General features: G+C 45.6%; 1 protein-coding gene across 6 annotated transcripts; it reads right to left on the reverse strand.

Annotated features, from left to right (window-relative positions):
• Window positions 1-809: 809 nt before the first annotated feature.
• LOC110518764 (titin-like) lies at window positions 810-27,548 on the reverse strand. 6 transcript variants are annotated; one of them, XM_036945405.1, is made up of 11 exons: window positions 27,298-27,548; window positions 26,606-26,673; window positions 26,160-26,295; window positions 25,673-25,890; window positions 24,449-24,571; window positions 5,416-5,618; window positions 5,044-5,184; window positions 4,345-4,773; window positions 3,577-3,637; window positions 3,411-3,452; window positions 810-1,049 (listed from the first exon to the last, which is right to left on the reverse strand). In XM_036945405.1, exons 2-11 carry the CDS (start codon window positions 26,623-26,625, stop codon window positions 983-985), a joined length of 1,440 nt encoding a protein of 479 aa, XP_036801300.1. In that variant the 5' UTR covers window positions 26,626-26,673; window positions 27,298-27,548; the 3' UTR covers window positions 810-982. The 6 variants fall into 6 exon arrangements, with proteins under 6 accessions (XP_036801300.1, XP_036801298.1, XP_036801297.1 ...); XM_036945403.1 differs by lacking the exons at window positions 810-1,049; window positions 3,411-3,452; window positions 3,577-3,637; ... (1 more) ...; window positions 5,044-5,184; window positions 5,416-5,618 and adding exons at window positions 17,573-19,261; window positions 19,383-20,198; window positions 20,253-20,791 and having other exon boundaries at window positions 26,606-26,670; window positions 27,350-27,548; XM_036945402.1 differs by lacking the exons at window positions 810-1,049; window positions 3,411-3,452; window positions 3,577-3,637; ... (1 more) ...; window positions 5,044-5,184; window positions 5,416-5,618 and adding exons at window positions 17,573-19,261; window positions 19,383-20,198; window positions 20,253-20,791 and having other exon boundaries at window positions 27,350-27,548.
• Window positions 27,549-27,794: the final 246 nt, after the last annotated feature.

Genomic DNA, 27,794 nt, shown 5'->3' on the forward strand with positions numbered 1-27,794 from the left:
ATGTGTTAGTTCAACCAATCATTTGGCCTATGTTCTTATGAGGCTTCCCTATTGGACAGGTAGGACCTTTCAGAGGAACATCACTAAGTACCAGTCATCAATCTGTCTGTTACCCATGGAGATGGAAAGATGTCGTAACCTTATATCCATCCAATTATGGCCTCCGTGAACGCATGGGCAGCGCCATTGAGCGCCATCTCCATTTTGAAGTAGTCCATTTTCGTCTTCACGATTGGCTGAACCCTCCTGATGACCAGGTTGGACATGATGACTCCGACAGGGTCACTAGGAGGGCTCAGCCAATGGGGTTGGAAGTCCCACCCAGTTGATTACATTCAAAATGGTGGAAGCCCTCAATGGTAATGTCCATGCAAAAACCAGGTTATTTCCCAGAAATGACCTCTTTCCATCTCTGTGCTGTCAGCCCATAAAAGAGCAAATCAAACACCCAGGTGGGAAGACTGCCTTGACTGGGGTCCTGTGTGCCATGTGCTGAGATTTTGACAAAAAAAAAAAGGATATAGCTTTAAATCAGATTTGACATTTCATTAGCAGGTTAGGATCATTAACGTGTCAGGCTAAAATAAATACTTTAAGGTCAGGAAAAGAGTTTGGGTTAGCTAAAATGCAAAAAATAAAATTAAAATAACCTTTTGATTTAAATTTGACAAAAGCTGTATCCATTCTAGCCATGGCCATGTGCTGTTTGAAGGGTGCATGTGCTGTTTATCCCAGTGTTTAATCGAAGGTATTCCTTGCTTTAACTGCTATTTGCAATTCAACAACAACAGATAATGAAACAAACCAAATGAATGTAATGTTCGTTTTTATTATTTCTACATGCTACATTCTATTCCGGTGTACTTTGAAAAACATGAAGCTGATGAGAACTAATTGTTACACACAACGGCTGTATTAACACCGGCAGCCCAATTCGGATCTTTTTGCAATTGGGGGGATTGTCGTCTAACATCGCAACACTTCAACACTTGGAGAAGTAGCTGGAGGCCACCGTGGCGACGCATTCCTTCTGGAAGAGCAGGTTGATCCTACAAGATAATTAAAATGTCCATATTCAGTTACAGCCCTAGAGGTGCTCGCATACATTCACTAAAAGGACATCCTAAATAAACGAAAATACATTCTAAATTCACTAAATTCACTGAAGAACATTCTAAATTCACTAAAGGACATTCTAAATTCACTGAAGGACATTCTAAATTCACTAAAGGACATTCTAAAGGACATTCTAAATTCTCTAAATTCACTGAAGGACATTCTAAATTCACTAAAGGACATTCTAAATTCACTAAAGGACATTCTAAAGGACATTCTAAATTCTCTAAATTCACTGAAGGACATTCTAAATTCACTAAAGCACATTCTAAATTGACTAAAGGACATTCTAAATTCACTAAAGGACATTCTAAATTCACTAAAGGACATTCTAAATTCACTAAAGCACATTCTAAATTCACTAAAGGACATTCTAAATTCACTGAAGGACATTCTAAATTCACTAAAGGACATTCTAAATTCACTGAAGAACATTCTAAATTCTCTAAATTCACTGAAGGACATTCTAAATTCACTAAAGGACATTCTAAATTCACTAAAGGACATTCTAAATTCACTGAAGGACATACTAAATTCACTAAAGGACATTCTAAATTCACTGAAGAACATTCTAAATTCTCTAAATTCACTAAAGGACATTCTAAATTCACTGAAGAACATTCTAAATTCACTAAAGGACATTCTAAATTCACTGAAGGACATTCTAAATTCACTAAAGGACATTCTAAAGGACATTCTACATTCTCTAAATTCACTGAAGGACATTCTAAATTCACTAAAGGATATTCTAAATTCACTGAAGAACATTCTAAATTCTCTAAATTCACTGAAGGACATTCTAAATTCACTAAAGGACATTCTAAATGCACTGAAGGACATTCTAAATGCACTGAAGGACATTCTAAATTCACTGAAGGACATTCTAAATTCACTAAAGGACATTCTAAATTCACTAAAGGATGTCCTAAATTCACTAAAGGATGTCCTAAATTCACTAAAGGACATTCTAAATTCACTAAAGGATGTCCTAAATTCACTAAAGGATGTCCTAAATTCACTAAAGGACATTCTAAATTCACTAAAGGATGTCCTAAATTCACTAAAGGACATTCTAAATTCACTAAAGGATGTCCTAAATTCACTGAAGAAAATTCTAAATTCTCTAAATTCACTGAAGGACATTCTATATTCACTAAAGGACATTCTAAATTCACTAAAGGACATTCTAAATTCACTGAAGGACATTCTAAATTCACTAAAGGACATTCTAAATTCACTAAAGGACATCCTAAATTCACTAAAGGACATTCTAAATTCACTAAAGGACGTCCTAAATTCACTAAAGGACATTCTAAATTCACTAAAGGACATCCTAAATTCACTAAAGCACATTCTAAATTCACTGAAGGACATTCTAAATTCACTGAAGAACATTCTAAATTCTCTAAATTCACTGAAGGACATTCTAAATTCACTAAAGGACATTCTAAATTCACTGAAGAACATTCTAAATTCACTAAAGGACATTCTAAATTCACTGAAGAACATTCTAAATTCTCTAAATTCACTGAAGGACATTCTAAATTCACTAAAGGACATTCTAAATTCACTAAAGGACATCCTAAATTCACTAAAGGACATTCTAAATTCACTAAAGGACATTCTAAATTCACTAAAGGACATTCTAAATTCAATAAAGGACATCCTAAATTCACTAAAGGACGTTCTAAATTCACTGAAGAACATTCTAAATTCTCTAAATTCACTGAAGGACATTCTAAATTCACTGAAGGACATTCTAAATTCACTAAAGGACATTCTAAATTCACTGAAGGACATTCTAAATTAACTAAAGCGCATTCTAAATTCACTGAAGGACATTCTAAATTCACTAAAGGACATTCTAAATTCACTAAAGGACATTCTAAATTCACTAAAGGACATTCTAAATTCACTAAAGGACATTCTAAATTCACTGAAGGACATTCTAAATTCACTAAAGGATGTTCTAAATGCACTAAAGGACATTCTAAATTCACTAAAGGACATCCTAAATGCACTAAAGGACATTCTAAATTCACTAAAGGACATTCTAAATTCACTGAAGGACATTCTAAATTCACTGAAGGACATTCTAAATCCACTAAAGGACATTCTAAATCCACTAAAGGACATTCTAAATCCACTAAAGGACATCCTAAAGTGACATTCTCATAGAATGTTTCACTCATCTAAAAACATTTGAATGCGAACCAATAAACTCCCGTTGATAAGATGGAAATAAAATGTGTTTACAAAATGTAAAATACACATTTTTTAATTTGCATACTTACATTCTCTTTAGAGCCTTTGTTTGTTGGCCGCGACCACTTTCCCTGTTTGAATGGAGAGAGAAAAACACAATGTAAAAGTTAATAAGAATTGCTGCGCTGAAACACAGTATGTTAACACAATAAGAAACTGGAGGGAGTACATTCACCTCAACACCAAAACACTTACATTGTCTGTTTGATAGTCTTCACACAGTTAAAGTCATCACTTATGTCGTCGTCAATCAAAGCTTGAGAGAAACAAAAAAGCCCAACAGAGATCAATAACTGACACGGTCACTCACACAAGCCATTTTAGAGATGCATAACTGACACAGCCATTTTAGAGATGCATAACTGACACGGTCACACAAGCCATTTTAGAGATGCATAACTGACACTTTCACACAAGCCATTTTAGAGATGCATAACTGACACTTTCACACAAGCCATTTTAGAGATGCATAACTGACACTGTCACACAAGCCATTTTAGAGATGCATAACTGACACTGTCACACAAGCCATTTTAGAGATGCATAACTGACACTGTCACACAAGCCATTTTAGAGATGCATAACTGACACTGTCACACAAGCCATTTTAGAGATGCATAACTGACACTGTCACACAAGCCATTTTAGAGATGCATAACTGACACGGTCACACAAGCCATTTTAGAGATGCATAACTGACACTTTCACACAAGCCATTTTAGAGATGCATAACTGACACTTTCACACAAGCCATTTTAGAGATGCATAACTGACACTGTCACACAGCCATTTTAGAGATGCATAACTGACACTGTCACACAGCCATTTTAGAGATGCATAACTGACACTTTCACACAAGCCATTTTAATCTAACATCCACCTACTCTATCAATGATCCTGTTGTGCATCTTTAGCACGTTAATACATAGAGTTTTTCCGACAGGTCAAACACATTGAACTCACCACTGCAGTTCATCTGGCAAAGGTTCAGCGATGGAGTTGAGCCCGAGGAACAAATCACACGATCGCTCAGCTGGAACAAGCCGTAAAGGGTCCCCATGGTCTCTTCTTCGCTGGAGCTTTCCTCTCCTGAGGTGAAGTGATTCCCAGCGTGTCTCTTACCTCTCTTAGGAGGCTGCTCAGGGCGGGTAGGAAGGGTAAGGCGGGTAGGGTTGTTAGGGCGGGGAGGACGGGTAGGATGGTTATCATTGTTAGCAGGGTGGGTAGGGTCAACATCATCCCCAGCGTGTCTCTTACCTCTCTTAGGAGGCTGCTCAGGGCGGTTAGGAAGGGTAAGGCGGGTAGGGTAGTTAGGGCGGGGAGGACGGGTAGGATGGTTATCATTGTTAGCAGGGTGGGTAGGGTCAACATCATCCCCAGCGTGTCTCTTACCTCTCTTAGGAGGCTGCTCAGGGCGGTTAGGAAGGGTAAGGCGGGTAGGGTTGTTAGGGCGGGGAGGACGGGTAGGATGGTTATCATTGTTAGCAGGGTGGGTAGGGTCAACATCATCCCCAGCGTGTCTCTTACCCCTCTTAGGAGGCTGCTCCGGGCGGTTAGGAAGGGTAAGGCGGGTAGGGTAGTTAGGGCGGGGAGGACGGGTAGGATGGTTATCATTGTTAGCAGGGTGGGTAGGGTCAACATCATCCCCAGCGTGTCTCTTACCCCTCCTAGGAGGGGGCTCAGGGCGATGGCGGTCATTAACCTTGGCAGGGCGGGTAGGGAGTACATCAGGGCCGTCATCATCCCTCCAAGCAGTCACAAAACTGGTGTTGAAACCTGAGGCCTTCTCCACGAGGCAGACGACTGGAAGAGGCAACAAACACGTAGTGTTACTTCAATCCCACACAGATTTAGACGAGTCTTGGAATAAAAAGTCATTTCAATTGAGAATCTCGATTAAAAATAAAAAGTAATTCTTAGTCCAGGATTAGGCTTAATCTGTGTTCTGGGAAACCAATCCACATCATTTAAGAAGTAATTCCTATTTTTTTAAGGAAAAAAAAAACCCCATTGGGTTTATGTAATGTAACTTACTTTTAGCCACAAAATCGTTGTTTGTCAGGTTCTTCACTCCGGCTCCCCCAGTCATGTTGAATTTGAGGGCCTCCTTCTCCAACAAGTTCTTCAGCTCACATTTGGAAAGGATCCGTCCCTCAGACAGACTGGGGACCAAGGCTGCTACAGCCAACACCACCAACATCTGCATCTTCATGTTGTCTCTGTCCGGCTTGTCTTTCCTCGATTGAGACGAGAAGATTACAGTGCACAGTAAATATACTCTTGGTGCCCCAAGAGCATCTTGGGAGTGACGTGACCAAGACTCGTACTTACCTTTTGTTTTCTATCTAAAGTAAGGCTGGCTCTCTGAAATATGTCAAAGGCCTACCTCAATGTAACAAAACTCCACCCAATATTTTGTTTCACCACTCAGTTCAAACCCTCTAAGGGAAATGCTTTAAAAACTGCCTTGTGATGGTACAACAAAGGGGTTTCCTTTGTTAAAGAAGTTGCACCTTGACCTACTGAAAACGGAGGTTAGGCTTCAGCTTAGACTTTAGACAAACAACTCTCACGGGTATCTCACGACCACACGACTGCAATCACCAGGTAACTTCAATCGCAGTGAGCCACACCTAATAACACCACTTATGTGTCCAGAGGTAATCTCTCGAAACGGAGAGAAAACCCGAAACCCGCAACAAGAGCTAAAAATAGCATTCTTTTCATTGTCCTGTTCTGCCTGATCACATGACGTATAGAGTAACGTGAGGCCCATCAATGCGGTTGGGTTTGCATGCATTGTATTCCTCTGTACTGTTCATGTCCGGGAACACCGTGTGTGCAGATGGATAACACGTCTGGAATGGAACGACACAAAAGGTACCATGTCAATGACAGAAACGTCCCCTTTTTCAGGACCCCGTCTTTCAAAGATAATCTGTAAAAATCCAAATAACTTCACATATCTTCATTGTAAAGGGTTTAAACAACGTTTCCCATGCATAAACAATTAATGAACATGCACCTGTGGAACGGTCGTTAAGACACCAACAGCTTACAGACGGTAGGCAATTAAGGTCACAGTTATGAAAACTTAGGACACTAAAGAGGCCTTTCTACTGACTCTGAAAAACACCAAAAGAAATATGCCCAGGGTCCCTGCTCATCTGCGTGAACATGCCTTAGGAATGCTGCAGGGAGACATGAGGACTGCAGATGTGGCCAAGGAAATAAATTGCAATGTCCGTACTGTGAGACGCCTAAGACAGGAAGACAGGACGGACAGCTGATCGTAAGGTAGGTCCTCACCAGACATCACCGGCAACAACGTCCTCTATGGGCACAAACCCACCGTCGCTGGACCAGACAGGACTGGCAAAAAGTGCTCTTCACTGACAAGTCGCGGTTTTGTCTCACCAGGGGTGATGGTCGGATTCGTGTTTATCGTCAAAGGAATGAGCGTTACACCGAGGCCTGTACTCTGGAGCGGGATCGATTTGGAGGTGGATGGTCCGTCATGGTCTGGGGCGGTGTGTCACAGGATCATTGGACTGAGCTTGTTGTCATTGCAGGCAATCTCAACGCTGTGCATTACAGGGAAAACATCCTCCTCCCTCATGTGGTACCCACAGTGTTCTGCCATGGCCAGCGAAGAGCCCTAATCTCAATCCCATTGAGCACGTCTGGGACCTGTTGGATCGGAGGATGAGGGCTAGGGTCATTCCCATTAGAAATGTCCTGGAACTTGCAGGTGCCTTGGTGGAAGAGCAGGGTAACATCTCACAGCAATAACTGGCAAATCTGGTGCAGTCCATGAGGAGGAGATGCACTGCAGTACTTAATGCAGCTGGTGGCCACACCATATACTGACTGTTACCTTTGATTTTGACACCCCTTTGTTCAGGGACACATTATTCAATTTCTGTTAGTCACATGTCTATGGAACTTGTTCAGTTTATGTCTCAGTTATTGAATCTTGTTATGTTCATACAAATATTTATACATGTTAAATTTGCTGAAAATAAACGCATTTGACAGGGAGGGCGCTGCTTTTTTTTTGCTGAGTTTAACTACAAACATTCACATTTAACTATGAGGTGATACGATAGATACTGGATATTAAAAGGGATTTGATCATTTGATGTATTCATTATTTTGTCAAAGTAGGACATGTTACAAAGAAAGCCCTAGTGAACAGCAAAGGCTGAAAAATGGCGTCTGTTGGTTTCAACTCCCTCACTCTGGGTAGCTGTAGGAGAGGATGTTGTCTCTAGGAGGCCTTTAACTATGGGTAGTTGTAGGAGAGGATGTTGTCTCTAGGAGGCCTTTAACTCTGGGTAGTTGTAGGAGAGGATGTTGTCTCTAGGAGGCCTTTAACTCCGGGTAGTTGTAGGAGAGGATGTTGTCTCTAGGAGGCCTTTAACTCTGGGTAGTTGTAGGAGAGGATGTTGTCTCTAGGAGGCCTTTAACTCTGGGTAGTTGTAGGAGAGGTTTCTTTTTGTTTGAAAGTTTGTTTCTGCAGCCTCCCTCAAGGTCTTCCCCTCCACCCCTGATGCAGCCTCCCTCAAGGTCTTCCCCTCCACCCCTGATGCAGCCTCCCTCAAGGTCTTCCCCTCCACCCCTGATGCAGCCTCCCTCGAGGTCTTCCCCTCCACCCCTGATGCAGCCTCCCTCGAGGTCTTCCCCTCCACCCCTGATGCAGCCTCCCTCAAGGTCTTCCCCTCCACCCCTGATGCAGCCTCCCTCAAGGTCTTCCCCTCCACCCCTGATGCAGCCTCCCTCAAGGTCTTCCCCTCCACCCCTGATGCAGCCTCCCTCGAGGTCTTCCCCTCCACCCCTGATGCAGCCTCCCTCGAGGTCTTCCCCTCCACCCCTGATGCAGCCTCCCTCAAGGTCTTCCCCTCCACCCCTGATGCAGCCTCCCTCAAGGTCTTCCCCTCCACCCCTGATGCAGCCTCCCTCAAGGTCTTCCCCTCCACCCCTGATGCAGCCTCCCTCAAGGTCTTCCCCTCCACCCCTGAGGCAGCCTCCCTCGAGGTCTTACAACATATAAACGTGGTGTTACTGTGCTTCATCTAATAACCTAATGACCTGGGTTGTAGTTGAGATTACATTAACAAGAACACGGTGCAAGTTATCAATGCTGTTGTAGATTCCTGACGGATAATTAGAGCCCATTGTGAAGATCTCCACAGACCTGCGATGACCTCTGACCTGCCACCTGGAACGAGCACGCTCTATAAGATTACACACGAAGAAACGTATCCAGGTAGTTACTGTAGGCTAAAAATGTGACCATGGATGTTATTCATTTAAAGGTTGAATGAGACATTAGTTTGTCAAACAGTCTTAACTTTAGTCTATTTGCTGGATTACAAAAGTAATATTGATTTGTGTTTGGTTGTCAACGCAACCAGATATGAACATTTATAGGAGATGTATCTTCTGGTTGGATAGTTCCATCTGAGACACTGGCTTCATCCCATTCTTTATCTTCTGGTTGGATAGTTCCATCTGAACCACTGGCTTCATCCCATTCTTTAACTTCTGGTTGGATAGTTCCATCTGAACCACTGGCTTCATCCCATTCTTTAACTTCTGGTTGGATAGTTCCATCTGAGACACTGGCTTCATCCCTTTCTTTAACTTCTGGTTGGATAGTTCCATCTGAACCACTGGCTTCATCCCATTCTTTATCTTCTGGTTGGATAGTTCCATCTGAACCACTGGCTTCATCCCATTCTTTAACTTCTGGTTGGATAGTTCCATCTGAACCACTGGCTTCGTCCCATTCTTTAACTTCTGGTTGGATAGTTCCATCTGAACCACTGGCTTCATCCCATTCTTTAACTTCTGGTTGGATAGTTCCATCTGAGCCACTGGCTTCATCCCATTCTTTAACTTCTGGTTGGATAGTTCCATCTGAGACACTGGCTTCATCCCATTCTTTAACTTCTGGTTGGATAGTTCCATCTGAACCACTGGCTTCATCCCATTCTTTAACTTCTGGTTGGATAGTTCCATCTGAGACACTGGCTTCATCCCATTCTTTAACTTCTGGTTGGATAGTTCCATCTGAGACACTGGCTTCATCCCATTCTTTAACTTCTGGTTGGATAGTTCCATCTGAACCACTGGCTTCATCCCATTCTTTAATTTCTGGTTGAGGTGGAGGCAGGTTATTATGCTATTTATCCTATTTCAAAAGTGATATTGAATAGTTTTTGGTTGTCAACGCATCCAAATATCAACATTTGATTGAACAACATTAATTTAAATGAATATACAGGAAAGTATTCATGTGACCTTTGCCACATTTTTTACGTTACAGACTTTTTCTAAAACAGATCCCCTAAATCTACCCACAATACCCCATAATGACAAAGCAACACACAGGTTCTTATGAAAAATATCACATTTACGTAAGTATTCAGACTCTTTACTCAGTACTTTGTTGAAGCACCTTTGGCAGCGGTTACACCCTCGAGTCTTCTTGGTTATGATGCTACAAGCTTGGCACACCTGTATTTGGGGAGTTTCTCCCATTCTTCTCTGCAGATCCTCTCAACCTCTGTCAGATTGGATGGGGAGCGTTGAGATATTCGTTCGGGTTCAAGTCTGGGCTCTGGCTGGGCCAACAGTCTGATGGCCTTGAGATAGAAGCTGTTTTTCAGTCTCTCGGTCCCAGCTTTGATGCACCTGTACTGACCTCGCCTTCTGGATGATAGCGGGGTGAACAGGCAGTGGCTCGGGTGGTTGTTGTCCTTGATGATCTTTATGGCCTTCCTGTAACATCAGGTGGTGTAGGTGTCCTGGAGGGCAGGTAGTTTGCCCCCGGTGATGCGTTGTGCAGACCTCACTACCCCTCTGGAGAGCCTTACGGTTGCCGTACCAGGCGGTGATACAGCCCGCCAGGATGCTCTCGATTGTGCATCTGTAGAAGTTTGTGAGTGCTTTTGGTGACAAGCCGAATTTCTTCAGCCTCCTGAGGATGAAGAGGTGCTGCTGCGCCTTCTTCACGATGCTGTCTGTGTGGGTGGACCAATTCAGTTTGTCTGTGATGTGTACGCCGAGGAACTTAAAACTTGCTTCACCGTATGAATGCACTGTATGAGGGGGAAATGCTCCATATCCCATGGAATGAAACAATATTTGACCTTATTTTTCAGTGCATCCCGCAACACCATAGAATTACTGATAACGGTCTTGTCCAAATGTTGTTGTATTGTGTCTGTCTGTCTGGTTGAGTATCGTCCTGTCAATCATCCTCCATTTGTTATGGTTGTCTTGTCACTGTCATTATCATGTTGTTGTATTGTGTCTGTCTGTCTGGTTGAGTATTGTCCTGTCAATCATCCTCCATTTGCTATGGTTGTCTTGTCACTGTCATTATCATGTTGTCTTGTGGTTGTTTTATGGTTTATTTTGGTAAATATTTTTCTTAACACTTCTTGAACTGCACTGTTGGTTAATTAAAACTTCTTATGGAGGTGGTCCCTGCACAGGGATAGCTCAGCGGAAATTTCAGAGCGCCGCCTACTTTACTTAGTACTCGTTAAATCTCAAACTTTCATTAAAACACACATGCAAGGTACTGAATTAAAGCTACACTCGTTGTGAATCTAGCCACCAAGTCAGATTTGTAAAATGCTTTTCGGCGAAAGCATGAGAAGCTATTATCTCATAGCATGCACCCCCCAAAATACCAGCACGACACATAAACAACAGATTTTGCGGTAGCCGGCGCTACCCAAAACGCAGAAATAAAATATAAAACATTCATTACCTTGGACGAGCTTCTTTGTTGGCACTCCTATGTGTCCCATAAACATCACAATTGGGTCTTTTTCCCGATTAAATCCGTCATTGTATACCCAAAATGTCATTTGCTGAAGGCCAGTCTGATGCTGAGAAAAGTCCATTTACAAGACGCAACGTCACTTTTTAAAATTACAAAAGTCGCCTATAAACTTTTACAAATCACTTCAAACGACGTTTCTAAACCAACTTTAGGTATTGATAAACGTTAATGATGTATCAAATTGATCACGGGGCGATCTGTATTCGATAGCAGCAAGTCTGGAAAACATCGTCCATTTTTTCAGTTTCACAACATACTGTGGTGCGTCAGAAGAAGGGAGGGGTCTATTTGTGTTGCAACCAGGGATAAATGATTCTGATATTGATAGCAATGGTGACATCGTGTGGAAGCTGTAGGCGTTTACAGGGGGTTCGCATATATTTTCCCTCGTCTTAAACAATACATTGAATGTCGGACAAATATTTTTGTTTTGTTTTTGGTAAACAGTTTTACCAGGGATTTTTACTCCTAAACACGTTCTGTTATAGCCACACACCCGATTTAACCAGTTTTAGAAACTTCAGAGTGTTTTCTATCCACACATACTTATCATATGCATATACTATATTCCTGGCATGAGTAGCAGGACTTTGAAATGTTGCGCGATTTTTAACAAAAACCTGCGAAAATTCGCATCATCCATAACAGGTTGGGCTGGTCAGTCAGCGTTTCCATGGTAAAGTCTACACTGTTGGTTAAGGGCTTGTAAGTCAGCGTTTCCATGGTAAAGTCTACACTGTTGGTTAAGGGCTTGTAAGTCAGCGTTTCCATGGTAAAGTCTACACTGTTGGTTAAGGGCTGGTCAGTCAGCGTTTCCATGGTAAAGTCTACACTGTTGGTTAAGGGCTTGTAAGTCAGCGTTTCCATGGTAAAGTCTACACTGTTGGTTAAGGGCTTGTAAGTCAGCGTTTCCACGGTAAAGTCTACACTGTTGGTTAAGGGCTGGTCAGTCAGCGTTTCCACGGTAAAGTCTACACTGTTGGTTAAGGGCTGGTCAGTCAGCGTTTCCATGGTAAAGTCTACACTGTTGGTTAAGGGCTGGTCAGTCAGCGTTTCCACGGTAAAGTCTACACTGTTGGTTAAGGGCTGGTCAGTCAGCGTTTCCACGGTAAAGTCTACACTGTTGGTTAAGGGCTGGTCAGTCAGCGTTTCCACGGTTAGGGTTAGGGTTCAAATCAAAATCAAATCAAATTGTATTTGTCACATACACATGGTTAGCAGATGTTAATGCGAGTGTAGCGAAATGCTTGTGCTTCTAGTTCCGACAATGCAGTAATAACAAGTAATCTAACTAACAATTCCAAAACTACTGTCTTGTACACAGTGTAAGGGGATAAAGAATATGTACATAAGGATATATGAATGAGTGATGGTACAGAGCAGCATAGGCAAGATACAGTAGATGGTATCGAGTACAGTATGTACAAATGAGATGAGTATGTAAACAAAGTGGCATAGTTTAAAGTGGCTAGTGATACATGTATTACATAAGGATACAGTCGATGATATAGAGTACAGTATATACGTATGCATATGAGATGAATAATGTAGGGTAAGTAACATTATATAAGGTAGCATTGTTTAAAGTGGCTAGTGATATATTTACATCATTTCCCATCAATTCCCATTATTAAAGTGGCTGGAGATGAGTCAGTGTCAGTGTGTTGGGATAGAAGATAGAAGCTGTTGAGATAGAAGCTGTTTTTCAGTCTCTCGGTCCCAGCTTTGATGCACCTGTACTGACCTCGCCTTCTGGATGATAGCGGGGTGAACAGGCAGTGGCTCGGGTGGTTGATGTCCTTGATGATCTTTATGGCCTTCCTGTGACATCGGGTGGTGTAGGTGTCCTGGAGGGCAGGTAGTTTGCCCCCGGTGATGCGTTGTGCAGACCTCACTACCCTCTGGAGAGCCTTACGGTTGAGGGCGGTGCAGTTGCCATACCAGGCGGTGATACAGCCCGCCAGGATGCTCTCGATTGTGCATCTGTAGAAGTTTGTGAGTGCTTTTGGTGACAAGCCAAATTTCTTCAGCCTCCTGAGGTTGAAGAGGCGCTGCTGCGCCTTCTTCACGATGCTGTCTGTGTGAGTGGACCAATTCAGTTTGTCTGTGATGTGTATGCCGAGGAACTTAAAACTTGCTACCCTCTCCACTACTGTTCCATCGATGTGGATAGGGGGGTGTTCCCTCTGCTGTTTCCTGAAGTCCACAATCATCTCCTTAGTTTTGTTGACGTTGAGTGTGAGGTTATTTTCCTGACACCACACTCCGAGGGCCCTCACCTCCTCCCTGTAGGCCGTCTCGTCGTTGTTGGTAATCAAGCCTACCACTGTTGTGTCGTCCACAAACTTGATGATTGAGTTGGAGGCGTGCGTGGCCACGCAGTCGTGGGTGAACAGGGAGTACAGGAGAGGGCTCAGAACGCACCCTTGTGGGGCCCCAGTGTTGAGGATCAGCGGGGAGGAGATGTTGTTGCCTACCCTCACCACCTGGGGGCGGCCCGTCAGGAAGTCCAGTACCCAGTTGCACAGGGTGGGGTCGAGACCCAGGGTCTCGAGCTTGATGACGAGCTTGGAGGGTACTATGGTGTTGAATGCCGAGCTGTAGTCGATGAACAGCATTCTCACATAGGTATTCCTCTTGTCCAGATGGGTTAGGGCAGTGTGCAGTGTGGTTGAGATTGCATCGTCTGTGGACCTATTTGGGCGGTAAGCAAATTGGAGTGGGTCTAGGGTGTCAGGTAGGGTGGAGGTGATATGGTCCTTGACTAGTCTCTCAAAGCACTTCATGATGACGGAAGTGAGTGCTACGGGGCGGTAGTCGTTTAGCTCAGTTACCTTAGCTTTCTTGGGAACAGGAACAATGGTGGCCCTCTTGAAGCATGTGGGAACAGCAGACTGGTATAGGGATTGATTTAATATGTCCGTAAACACACCGGCCAGCTGGTCTGCGCATGCTCTGAGGGCGCGGCTGGGGATGCCGTCTGGGCCTGCAGCCTTGCGAGGGTTAACACGTTTAAATGTCTTACTCACCTCGGCTGCAGTGAAGGAGAGACCGCATGTTTTCGTTGCAGGCCGTGTCAGTGGCACTGTATTGTCCTCAAAGCGGGCAAAAAAGTGATTTAGTCTGCCTGGGAGCAAGACATCCTGGTCCGTGACTGGGCTGGATTTCTTCCTGTTCTTCCTGTTTCTTCCTGTAGTCCGTGATTGACTGTAGACCCTACCTGTTAGGGTTAGTCAGCGTTTCCACAGTAAAGTCTACACTGTTGGTTAAGGGCTTGTAAGTCAGCGTTTCCACGGTAAAGTCTACACTGTTGGTTAAGGGCTTGTAAGTCAGCGTTTCCATGGTAAAGTCTACACTGTTGGTTAAGGGTTGGTCAGTCAGCGTTTCCATGGTAAAGTCTACACTGTTGGTTAAGGGCTTGTAAGTCAGCGTTTCCATGGTAAAGTCTACACTGTTGGTTAAGGGTTGGTCAGTCAGCGTTTCCATGGTAAAGTCTACACTGTTGGTTAAGGGCTGGTCAGTCAGCGTTTCCATGGTAAAGTCTACACTGTTGGTTAAGGGCTGGTCAGTCAGCGTTTCCATGGTAAAGTCTACACTGTTGGTTAAGGGCTGGTCAGTCAGCGTTTCCATGGAAAAGTCTACACTGTTGGTTAAGGGCTTGTAAGTCAGCGTTTCCACGGTAAAGTCTACACTGTTGGTTAAGGGCTGGTCAGTCAGCGTTTCCATGGTAAAGTCTACACTGTTGGTTAAGGGCTTGTAAGTCAGCGTTTCCACGGTAAAGTCTACACTGTTGGTTAAGGGCTGGTCAGTCAGCGTTTCCATGGTAAAGTCTACACTGTTGGTTAAGGGCTTGTAAGTCAGCGTTTCCACGGTAAAGTCTACACTGTTGGTTAAGGGCTTGTAAGTCAGCGTTTCCATGGTAAAGTCTACACTGTTGGTTAAGGGCTGGTCAGTCAGCGTTTCCATGGTAAAGTCTACACTGTTGGTTAAGGGCTGGTCAGTCAGCGTTTCCATGGTAAAGTCTACACTGTTGGTTAAGGGCTGGTCAGTCAGCGTTTCCATGGTAAAGTCTACACTGTTGTATTTGGCGCATGTGACTAATAAAAGTTGGATTTGATTTTGAAGTCGATAAACAAAAATGTAACAGTAAAGATGATACTCACAAAAGTTCCAAAAGAATAAAGACATTTCAACATTTTTGGGTTGGAGGATTTGTATTTTGTCCTGTAATTCATTCAAGGTAATTGGAGAATCCAGTGGGTTCCGGTAGTTTTTAATTGTTGATTCTAAGATTTGTATTTGATCCTATATTTGTTTATTACCCACTCTGTCTCTCTCCCTCACCCTCTCTGTCTCTCTCCCTCACCCACTCTGTCTCTCTCCCTCACCCACTCTGTCTCTCTGTCACTGTCCCTCTGTCCCTCTGTCTCTCTGTCACTGTCCCTCTGTCACTGTCCCTCTCTCTCTCTGTCACTGTCCCTCTGTCTCTCTCCCTCTCCCTCACCCTCTCTCTCTCCCTCACCCTCTCTGTCTCTCTGCCTCACCCTCTCTGTCTCTCTGCCTCACCCTCTCTGTCTCTCTCCCTCACCCACTCTGTCTCTCTCCCTCACCCACTCTGTCTCTCTCCCTCACCCACTCTGTCTCTCTCCCTCACCCACTCTGTCTCTCTCCCTCACCCACTCGGTCTCTCTCCCTCACCCACTTTGTCTCTCTCCCTCACCCACTCTGTCTCTCTCCCTCACCCTCTCTGTCTCTCTCCCTCACCCACTCTGTCTCTCTCCCTCACCCACTCTGTCTCTCTGTCACTGTCCCTCTGTCCCTCTGTCTCTCTGTCACTGTCCCTCTGTCACTGTCCCTCTCTCTCTCTGTCACTGTCCCTCTGTCTCTCTCCCTCTCCCTCACCCTCTCTCCCTCACCCTCTCTCTCTCCCTCACCCTCTCTGTCTCTCTGCCTCACCCTCTCTGTCTCTCTCCCTCACCCACTCTGTCTCTCTCCCTCACCCACTCGGTCTCTCTCCCTCACCCACTTTGTCTCTCTCCCTCACCCACTCTGTCTTACTCCCTCACCCTCTCTGTCTGTCCCTCACCCTCACCCTCTCTGTCTCTCTCCCTCTCTCCCTCTATTTGATGCACAGTCACAAACACAGACACACGCACAAGCACACACACACAGTGGTTGTTTGAGGTTCATTAGAGGTGTGTTGTGCCTGGTCTAGCAGACATCCCAGTTCACAGTAGTCCAGTAGCGCCCTCTAGTGGTGTTCAGTTGAATCTCATGACATGCCACTGGTGTTTCCACCACTACTGTACTGGTAGTTCTAGTTAGGGACCTTTAAAATGAATTCATCCCAGTTAACCACTATTAGACCATGGTTACATTTCAAAAGGAACCCTATATAGTGCACTACTTTAAACCAGAGCCCTATTCCCTATATAGTGCACTACTTTAGACCAGAGCCCTATTCCCTATATAGTGCACTTTAGACCAGAGCTCATAAGGCCTACCCTGCTCCATACACCTCCCACCCTAGCCCTGTTGTAGGGGCCCACCCTACACCTCCCACTCTAGCCCTGTTGTAGGGGCCCACCCTACACCTCCCACCCTAGCCCTGTTGAAGGGGCCCACCATACACCTCCCACCCTAGCCCTGTTGAAAGGGCCCACCCTACACCTCCCACCCTAGCCCTGTTGTAGGGGCCCACCCTACACCTCCCACTCTAGCCCTGTTGTAGGGGCCCACCCTACACCTCCCACCCTAGCCCTGTTGTAGGGGCCCACCCTACACCTCCCACTCTAGCCCTGTTGTAGGGGCCCACCCTACACCTCCCACCCTAGCCCTGTTGTAGGGGCCCACCCTACACCTCCCACCCTAGCCCTGTTGTAGGGGCCCACCCTACACCTCCCACCCTAGCCCTGTTGTAGGGGCCCACCCTACACCTCCCACCCTAGCCCTGTTGTAGGGGCCCACCCTACACCTCCCACCCTAGCCCTGTTGTAGGGGCCCACCCTACACCTCCCACTCTAGCCCTGTTGTAGGGGCCCACCCTACACCTCCCACCCTAGCCCTGTTGTAGGGGCCCACACCCTGTCCCTGTTTTAGTCAGGAATGTGGAGAATGCTGTGTCCGCAGTAGGGGGCCTTTCTCCCAGGCCCCGGGAGACCGGTCTGCTGGCTAATGACTGACCAGACTATCAGAGTGTTAAACCTGGGATTGACTCCAGGGTCTGTGTTGCTGAAAACCCAGCTCATTCTCCCTCCCTCCCTCCCTCCCTCCCTCCCTCCCTCCCTCCCGAATTATTGCTTATCTTGCCAACATATAATGTCCATTTTAGCCCATTGAAGTGAATGTTTATTTCTTCAATAGAGAAAATCGTAAAGACACATTTTAGTGAATGCTGGTTAAGAAACCGTTGTCGCAATTCAACACATGGAAATATAAGGGGGGGGGGGGTACATATTGGGGGGGGGGGGGGGGTACATATTACAATGGTAATATAATAATCAGCATACAGAATAAGATGGTGCTCTCCAAAATACAGGATTTGTCGAGAAAACAACAACTACAAAAACATCATGCATTGACAGAGTGATCTTCACAAGCCAACTTGTCAGAGAGAGAACAGAATGTAGCAGCTAACTACACAGGACATAGAGAACAGAATGTAGCAGCTAACTACACAGGACATAGAGAACAGAATGTAGCAGCTAACTACACAGGACATATATTTGTACAGACTTTACAGTCTTGTCACAGCTAACAAACAACTCTCAAACCACTACAACCAACATCAATGACTATAGATCAGGCCATGGCTGAGTCCCTATTTCGTATAGAGTTGCATTACCTCTGACTAGAGCCCTATGGGCCCTGTATAAGGATAGTGTTCCATTTAGGAGGCCTCGTCTCTGTGGTGTCTGGACTGACCATGCTGTGTGTTTTGGGATGGTGCTCGTCTCAGCAGACCAGGCCGTAGCAATCCTCTGTATAGCTAAAACAATTATCCTCCTTATTAGCAGTGCTGAAGGCAGAGTCCCCCAGGGCTGTGTCTCGGCGCCCCTAAAGATTGACGGTTCCGTGGTAGAACAGGCCTGTAGAGTGACGGTTCCGTGGTAGAACAGGCCTGTAGAGTGACGGTTCCGTGGTAGAACAGGCCTGTAGAGTGACGGTTCCGTGGTAGAACAGGCCTGTAGAGTGACGGTTCCGTGTTAGAACAGGTCTGTAGAGTGACGGTTCCGTGGTAGAACAGGCCTGTAGAGTGACGGTTCCGTGGTAGAACAGGCCTGTAGAGTGACGGTTCCGTGTTAGAACAGGTCTGTAGAGTGACGGTTCCGTGGTAGAACAGGCCTGTAGAGTGACGGTTCCGTGGTAGAACAGGCCTGTAGATTGACGGTTCCGTGGTAGAACAGGCCTGTAGAGTGACGGTTCCGTGGTAGAACAGGCCTGTAGATTGACGGTTCCGTGGTAGAACAGGCCTGTAGACTGACGGTTCCGTGGTAGAACAGGCCTGTAGAGTGACGGTTCCGTGTTAGAACAGGTCTGTAGAGTGACGGTTCCGTGGTAGAACAGGCCTGTAGAGTGACGGTTCCGTGGTAGAACAGGCCTGTAGATTGACGGTTCCGTGGTAGAACAGGCCTGTAGATTGACGGTTCCGTGGTAGAACAGGCCTGTAGATTGACGGTTCCGAGTTAGAACAGGCCTGTAGATTGACGGTTCCGTGGTAGAACAGGCCTGTAGATTGACGGTTCCGTGGTAGAACAGGCCTGTAGAGTGACGGTTCCGTGGTAGAACAGGCCTGTAGAGTGACAGTTCCATGTAAAACAGACCATCTATCTATGCTGAATGTCTGTTCTTACTGTGTGAGTGAAGGAGGGGGAGCTTGGGGGAAGGAGTTGGTCTGGTCATGGGGATTCTGGGTAGAGCCCCTCCTGGACCCTGAGATCCAGACAGCTGCACGGTATGGGCTGGCAGAGTACTGCAGGGGGTCTGGAGGGTATGCACCTGAGGAACCTGGGACATTACCTGTCTGGCTGCGGGTCTGTCTACCTGTCTGTCTATACTGTCTATCTACCGGTCTGTCTACCTGTCTGTCTACCTGTCTGTCTACCTGTCTGTCTACCTGTCTGTCTACCGGTCTGTCTACCTGTCTATCTACCGGTCTGTCTACCTGTCTGTCTATACTGTCTGTCTACTGTTCTGTCTGTCGGTCGGTCTGCCTGTGTGTCTATATGGTCTCCCTCTGAGGCCTTCTCCAGGAGCTGAGCCAGGGGGGTGGGGGGGTGGAGAAGCTGGTGACAGAGGTGCTCTTTGAACCCTGTAAAGGATTCCAGTAACTGAGGCTGGACTGGGACCGGGGGTGGGACACACCCCTCCTCCTCCTCCCACAGACACCCCAACGTCGTCCCCCGTCTCCCCCAGTCCCTCAGCCTCCTTGTGTTAGAGATGGGTAGTCTCAGGGCTGGTTTCAGGGGACAGATGGGGTAACGCTGGAGCTGAGACTGGGACTGTCTCAGGTTGCTGTTGTTCTCAGCCTTGGACCATGTGATGCTCAGTCTGATCAACAGCATCTCTCCCCTCCCCTGGGTTGGAGCCCTTGGTTCAGTCCACTCAGTCCTTCCTTGGGTTAAAGCCTTTGGATCGGTCCACTCAGAGGAGTATGGAGGGGGGTTATCTCTCAGAAGGTGTGGCTGGAATCTGTATACTTTCTCAGGACCGATGGTGTTAGATATAGCGCAGGTGGATGTAGAAGAGAGGACTCTGGGATACGGGGGTTTTCTATCTTCCACTGGCTTCCTGGTTTGCGTTTCGTTGTCAGGGGTTATCGGGTACATGGCCTGCAGCGCGGGGCTGTGGAACGTGATGCGTTGGGTCTCAGTTGGAGGTGGATCAGAAATTATCTTGGACATGGTCACAACAGGTACTTTGAGGAGGTCCTCATTATTAAAACTCTTCTTCAGACCAACAGTCTTCTCCTCTGGTAGTCCAGAGGGAACATCTCCCTGCTTCTTCAGACCAACAGTCTTCTTCTCTGGTAGTCCAGAGGGAACATCTCCCTGCTTCTTCAGACCAACAGTCTTCTTCTCTGGTAGTCCAGAGGGAACATCTCCCTGCTTCTTCAGACCAACAGTCTTCTTCTCTGGTAGTCCAGAGGGAACATCTCCCTGCTTCTTCAGACCAACAGTCTTCTTCTCTGGTAGTCCAGAGGGAACATCTCCCTGCTTCTTCAGACCAACAGTCTTCTTCTCTGGTAGTCCAGAGGGAACATCTCCCTGCTTCTTCAGACCAACAGTCTTCTTCTCTGGTAGTCCAGAGGGAACATCTCCCTGCTTCTTCAGACCAACAGTCTTCTTCTCTGGTAGTCCAGAGGGAACATCTCCCTGCTTCTTCAGACCACCAGTCTTCTTCTCTGGTAGTCCAGAGGGAACATCTCCCTGCTTCTTCAGACCAACAGTCTTCTTCTCTGGTAGTCCAGAGGGAACATCTCCCTGCTTCTTCAGACCAACAGTCTTCTTTTCTGGTAGTCCAGAGGGAACATCTCCCTTCTTCTCAGGCCTACAACAACAGGTGATAGACAAAATGTGAATAGAGACTGAGAATTCAGTCTTACCATCATGCAAAGCAGAGAGATACAGAGACATGTAGGTGCTCTGATTTCTAACATGTTTTAAAAGGGATTTCATGTTTACTCTTTCTCTCTGTGAAAAAAATGGCTGGCATTTTGAGTATAATATGTTGTACATTGACATGAACACAGCAGCACGGTGTATTCTCCTGAACAAGCTCGTGTTTTATACCCCTGGAGAGATCCATCCTCGGTTTTAGGACTTGTTCTGAATCTTGTCATTATCGTGTCAGGGGTGGATAATCTCAATTCAATTAAACACCAATTCAATAGTTGAATCACTAGCAGTTTGTTCGTTCCACTAATGATGCTTTGACATTTTAACTTTATCCAATAAAGGAACACCGAAACTCCAATATCATTTATAGTAAATGGATTATTTGGGGCAAAAATGGAGACATAATGAAATTTACTCTGGTAAATCCGAGGTGGTGTAGATAGTATTAAATAAAGAATCTAATTTCAGGCTTTTACGAGAAAGCTAGCCCTCCGTTGTTGGCTGTTTAACAGAAAGCTAGCCCCTCCGTTGTTGGCTGTTTAACAGAAAGCTAGCCCTCCGTATTGGCTGTTTGACAGAAAGCTAGCCCTCCGTATTGGCTGTTTGACAGAAAGCTAGCCCTCCTATTGGCTGTTTGACAGAAAGCTAGCCCTCCGTGTTGGCTGTTGGACAGAAAGCTAGCCCTCCGTGTTGGCTGTTCGACAGAAAGCTAGCCCTCCTATTGGCTGTTTGACAGAAAGCTAGCCCTCCGTATTGGCTGTTTGACAGAAAGCTAGCCCTCCTATTGGCTGTTTGACAGAAAGCTAGCCCTCCTATTGGCTGTTTGACAGAAAGCTAGCCCTCCGTATTGGCTGTTTGACAGAAAGCTAGCCCTCCTATTGGCTGTTTGACAGAAAGCTAGCCCTCCGTATTGGCTGTTTGACAGAAAGCTAGCCCTCCTATTGGCTGTTTGACAGAAAGCTAGCCCTCCTATTGGCTGTTTGACAGAAAGCTAGCCCTCCGTATTGGCTGTTTGACAGAAAGCTAGCCCTCCTATTGGCTGTTTGACAGAAAGCTAGCCCTCCGTGTTGGCTGTTGGACAGAAAGCTAGCCCTCCGTGTTGGCTGTTCGACAGAAAGCTAGCCCTCCTATTGGCTGTTTGACAGAAAGCTAGCCCTCCGTATTGGCTGTTTGACAGAAAGCTAGCCCTCCTATTGGCTGTTTGACAGAAAGCTAGCCCTCCTATTGGCTGTTTGACAGAAAGCTAGCCCTCCGTATTGGCTGTTTGACAGAAAGCTAGCCCTCCTATTGGCTGTTTGACAGAAAGCTAGCCCTCCGTATTGGCTGTTTGACAGAAAGCTAGCCCTCCTATTGGCTGTTTGACAGAAAGCTAGCCCTCCGTATTGGCTGTTTGACAGAAAGCTAGCCCTCCGTATTGGCTGTTTGACAGAAAGCTAGCCCTCCTGTTAGCTGTTTGCATTCCAGAAGCACTTCTTCCTTTTTATTTCATACTGAGCCACTTTACGCCCATTTTATTAGTCCAACTGCGTTCCATGCTAGAGGTGTGTGTGGTGTGTGTGTGTGTGTGTGTACATGCGTGCGTGCGTGCGTACGTGTGTGTGTGTACATGTGTGTGTGTGTACGTGTGTGTGTGTGTACGTGTGTGTGTGTACGTGTGTGTGTACGTGTGTACGTGTGTGTGTGTGTGTGTGTGTGTACGTGTGTGTGTGTACGTGTGTGTGTGGTGTGTGGCGTTTGTGTGTATATATGAGTGTGTAATCTGCATGGCCCTCACAACTCTCCAGTTCAGCTCAGGCTCTTAACCTCTCTCTCCAACTGCTCTCTCCCTCTTTCTCGTACCAGATAGTTAAATGAATGTCTCAGAGTTCCTCTCCTCCTGCCTCCCCCCCGTTCTCCTCCTGCTTCCCCCGTTCTCCTCCTGCCTCAGGCAGCAGACTAACCAGCCTTTAAATCATTAATAAGCAGAAAATGAGACCGTGTGTGTCTGCTGCCGGAGATATTGACGAGGCACTTCTTTCTCCTCTTCACCTCTCTTTTCATTTGTTGCCATGAATTTAACGAACAAGACACTCATATTTAGAGGAGCTAAAGCTGTGAAAACAGATTACTGTACGTAGACTACACCTGGGGAGGGATGATTACTGTACGTAGACTACACCTGGGGAGGGATGATTACTGTACGTAGACTACACCTGGGGAGGGATGATTACTGTACGTAGACTACACCTGGGGAGGGATGATTACTGTACGTAGACTACACCTGGGGAGGGATGATTACTGTACGTAGACTACACCTGGGGAGGGATGATTACTGTACGTAGACTACACCTGGGGAGGGATGATTACTGTACGTAGACTACACCTGGGGAGGGATGATTACTGTACGTAGACTACACCTGGGGAGGGATTATTACTGTACGTAGACTACACCTGGGGAGGGATGATTACTGTACGTAGACTATACCTGGGGAGGGATGATTACTGTATGTAGACTATACCTGGGGAGGGATGATTACTGTATGTAGACTATACCTGGGGAGGGATGATTGTTGTATGAATATAGACTATGATTACTGTATGTAGACTACACCTGGGGAGGGATGATTGCTGTATGTAGACTACACCTGGGGAGGGATGATTGCTGTATGTAGACAATACCTGGGGAGGGACGATTGCTGTATGTAGACAATACCTGGGGAGGGACGATTGCTGTATGTAGACAATACCTGGGGAGGGACGATTGCTGTATGTAGACAATACCTGGGGAGGGATGATTGCTGTATGTGGACTATACCTGGGGAGGGACGATTGCTGTATGTAGACAATACCTGGGGAGGGACGATTGCTGTATGTAGACAATACCTGGGGAGGGATGATTGCTGTATGTAGACTATACCTGGGGAGGGACGATTGCTGTATGTAGACAATACCTGGGGAGGGATGATTGCTGTATTGCTGTATGTAGACAATACCTGGGGAGGGATGATTACTGTATGTAGACTACCTGGGGAGGGATGATTGTTGTATGAATATAGACTATGATTGCTGTATGTAGACTATACCTGGGGAGGGACGATTGCTGTATGTAGACAATACCTGGGGAGGGTCGATTGCTGTATGTAGACAATACCTGGGGAGGCACGATTGCTGTATGTAGACTATACCTGGGGAGGGATGATTACTGTATGTAGACTGTACCTGGGGAGGGATGATTGTTGTATGAATATAGACTATGATTGCTGTATGTAGACTACACCTGGGGAGGGATGATTGCTGTATGTAGACTACACCTGGGGAGGGATGATTGCTGTATGTAGACTACACCTGGGGAGGGATGATTGCTGTATGTAGACTACACCTGGGGAGGGATGATTGCTGTATGTAGACTATACCTGGGGAGGTATAATTGCTGTATATAGACTATACCTGGGGGGGGAGAAGCGTGAGACTCCATTATTAGCAGTACTGTGGCGGGGTCCCCCAGGGGTGTGTCCTGACGCCCCTGTCGAGTTACTGTGTGAGTAGCTTCTCTTCCTCACATTGGGCCGTGAGTAATTAGTTAGAACCTACATTGAGAAAGGTATCTAACCTGTACCCAGCTGGACCTGGGGGTCTTTCCTGGTGCAGAGGCTCATGGGTTCTGGTAGATTTGATGATGGGTGGAAGTCTGGAACATCTCAGGTAGCCAGTACCCCTCAATTCCAGACTGGCTCTATGACAAACATAAAGACACATGTACTGAGTGATAAAATATTAGGAACACCTGCTCTTTCCATGACATACTACAGACTGACCAGGTGATTCCAGGTGAAAGCTATGATCCCTTATTGATGTCACCTGTTAAATCCACTTCAATCAGTGTAGATGGAAGGGAGGAGACAAGTTAAAGATGAAGGGGAGGAAACAGGTTAAAGAAGGAGTTTTAAGCCTTGAGACAATTGAGTCGTGGATTGTGTATGTGAGCCATTCAGAGGGTGAATGGGCAAGATAAAATATTTAAGTGCCTTTGAACAGGGTATGGTAGTAGGTGCCAGGCGCACTGGTTTTTGTCAAGAACTGCAACGCTGCTGGGTTTTTCACTCTCAGTAGTTTCCTGTGTGTATCGAGAATGGTCCACCACCCAAAGGATTTCCAGCCAACTTGACACAACTGTGGAAAGCACTGGAGGCAACATGGGTCAGCATCCCTGTGGAATGCTTTCAACACCTTGTAGAGTCCCTGACGAATTAACGCTGTTCTGAGTGCGAAAGGGGGGGGTTGCAACTCAATATTAGGTTCCTAATGTTTGGTGTACTCTGTGTATACACATGGGGTCATATTGACTCATATAGACATGGGGTTATATGGACTCATATAGACATGGGGTTATATGGACTCATATAGACATGGGGTTATATGGACTCATATAGACATGGGGTCATATTGACTCATATAGACATGGGGTTATATGGACTCATATAGACATGGGGTTATATGGACTCATATAGACATGGGGTCATATGGACTCATATAGACATGGGGTTATATGGACTCATATAGACATGGGGTCATATGGACTCATATAGACATGGGGTTATATGGACTCATATAGACATGGGGTCATATGGACTCATATAGACATGGGGTTATATGGACTCATATAGACATGGGGTTATATTGACTCATATAGACACGGGGTTATATGGACTCATATAGACATGGGGTTATATTGACTCCAGTTCCATCCAAAGCATTTTCCCTCAGGGACAGGAAGTGTTGCATGTCGAGGAGTGGCCTTGATAGAAACATGTCAATGAAAGAAGTGAGGAAGTACCTGGGGTCAGGATGAATCTTAGTAACAGGGGGCAGTCTGAGCTTGGGGATGGTGTGTCTCTTCGGGAAGCCCCGTGACCTTTTCACCTTTGAGGCGTGACTCAGGGTGCTTCTCATACTGGGCATGCTCCGTAGGCTCAGCGTCTCTTCCTGGTCTTCCTCATCCAGGGCTCCTCTTCTCGTTGCACCAGGCAGCGGGGCCAGATCTCTAGTCACATCCTGAACCAAATGAAAACACAGAGGGGGGTTGTGTTCATATGATGCTCTGTCTGAAACCCCTATCTGATCTTTCCAGATCTACAGGAAGGGCGTAGAGGGTCGAAGACAGGGGGGGGGGGGGGGGGTCAATTTGGGATCTAACAAATCAACCACTGTGCATTGATCATTTCAAGAAGCCTGTGCTTTCCCTAAACCCTATTCCAGAGTGTTAGAAGAGAGGATAGTATCTGTATGAAGACGACTTACTAACTGCTGTTCCTGTACTCTACCTTACGGTGCTGCAGGTAGGCCGGCTCTGAGTAGTATGAGAGGACAGGGGAAACGGTCTCTCTGTGGGGTGACTGGGTTCTCTTCGTGATCCTGGGGAGGTGCATCATCTTAAGGAAGTGCTGCTGATCCGAGGGCCTGTCCACAAGACACATGGATGTTTCCTCAGAATGGACGAGGAAACAGGGTTATATAGATCGTTGGTGCCTATGAAGCTATACGTAGTACCACTTTTATAGAGATAAACGATGTCAATAAACAACTTGAAACGATCTGCAGCATCAAGGAATATCCAATCCTGATATTGTGTAGTGTGTGTTCAACTTCCCTAGAGATAAAGAAACGTTGTTTATCCTCAACGTTTATCCAATCCTGATATTGAACAATTTCTTTAGAGACATAAAAACTCATAACTTAAAAAGCATCAATATATTGTAAACCCACTCACCAGCCTCTTGTTCCTTCCATGAAGTGTTTCTTTGTCAGCTCAGGATGCTGCTGTTGTCCTCATATCTACTGTAGAAGAGCCGGGAGACAGAAAATAGCTTTTAAAAACCTTTAAACGACGTTTCCAAACTGAGAATGAATCTAAACATTCCTATTCATTAGAATGAGTCTTTCTGTCGTTATGGTAATTATTCAGTCTTTCAGCCAGCAGCACCGGTAAGATTCTATTAGTGCGGAAAGCTATTTATTTATTTATTATTTACATTTGCATATAAATAGCATTTTGCTGCTTTAATTCCAGCTCTGGGCGGAGGAAAACCATGTTTAATGATTGCTTGGATGGTAATCTGACAAAACTGATTCAAGACAAGTCTTTTAAAATTAACCCACTTAGTGTTTTTTTAAGGTTAAATTGTTGATTAAGTTTAAAATTTGCCATGAAATAACCCGGTTGTTATCGGGTCCACTCCTGTCTCTCTGCCAAAACACAACCTCTGAAATACTCAAGTCATTTCAAGTGGTCCTTAACCCTCACATGAACTCGGGAATGCTGCCTACAACCTCGTGGTAATGATGAGTATTCGGACAAAATCAAAATCACTTCATCACACGCCAGACCTTTCTTGAGTTGAAGAATCAAACTCAAACGTGTTTAGTGTTTCTGCAGAATAAAGCTTATAGCGTACATCTTACCTCAAAAGACACGGAGTTACGTTATCGTGTAAAGTTCAGTAGTGAGTCGTACCGGAGTGCTGGTCATGTCGGCCGTCGAGCAGGGTGGCTAGTGGGAGGTAGTGTGTTGAGGAGGCTCCTGAGTGCCTGCCTCTGCCCCCTCCTACCTCTTGCAGAGGGACACCGGGAACTAACACGGAGGGGATAGGTCAGCTCTAAAGTCCCAGTTAAGCCAGCCCACTGCTGCTGATGGGTTCTTCTATGGGGACGGACAAATAAAACTTCTGGAACCTGTTTTTTTTTTTTTTTCTAAGAGTGTAGCTGTCTATGACATCATAAGCTTCTTAGAACCTGTTTTTTTTCTTTCTAAGAGTGTAGCTGTCTATGACATCATAAGCTTCTTAGAACCAGTTTTTTTTCTTTCTAACAGTGTAGCTGTCTATGACATCATAAGCTTCTTAGAACCTGTTTTTTTTATTTCTAAGAGTGTAGCTGTCTATGACATCATAAGCTTCTTA

This window comes from Oncorhynchus mykiss, chromosome 15, assembly GCF_013265735.2.
Source record: "Oncorhynchus mykiss isolate Arlee chromosome 15, USDA_OmykA_1.1, whole genome shotgun sequence".
NCBI classification, from domain to species: Eukaryota; Metazoa; Chordata; class Actinopteri; order Salmoniformes; family Salmonidae; genus Oncorhynchus; species Oncorhynchus mykiss.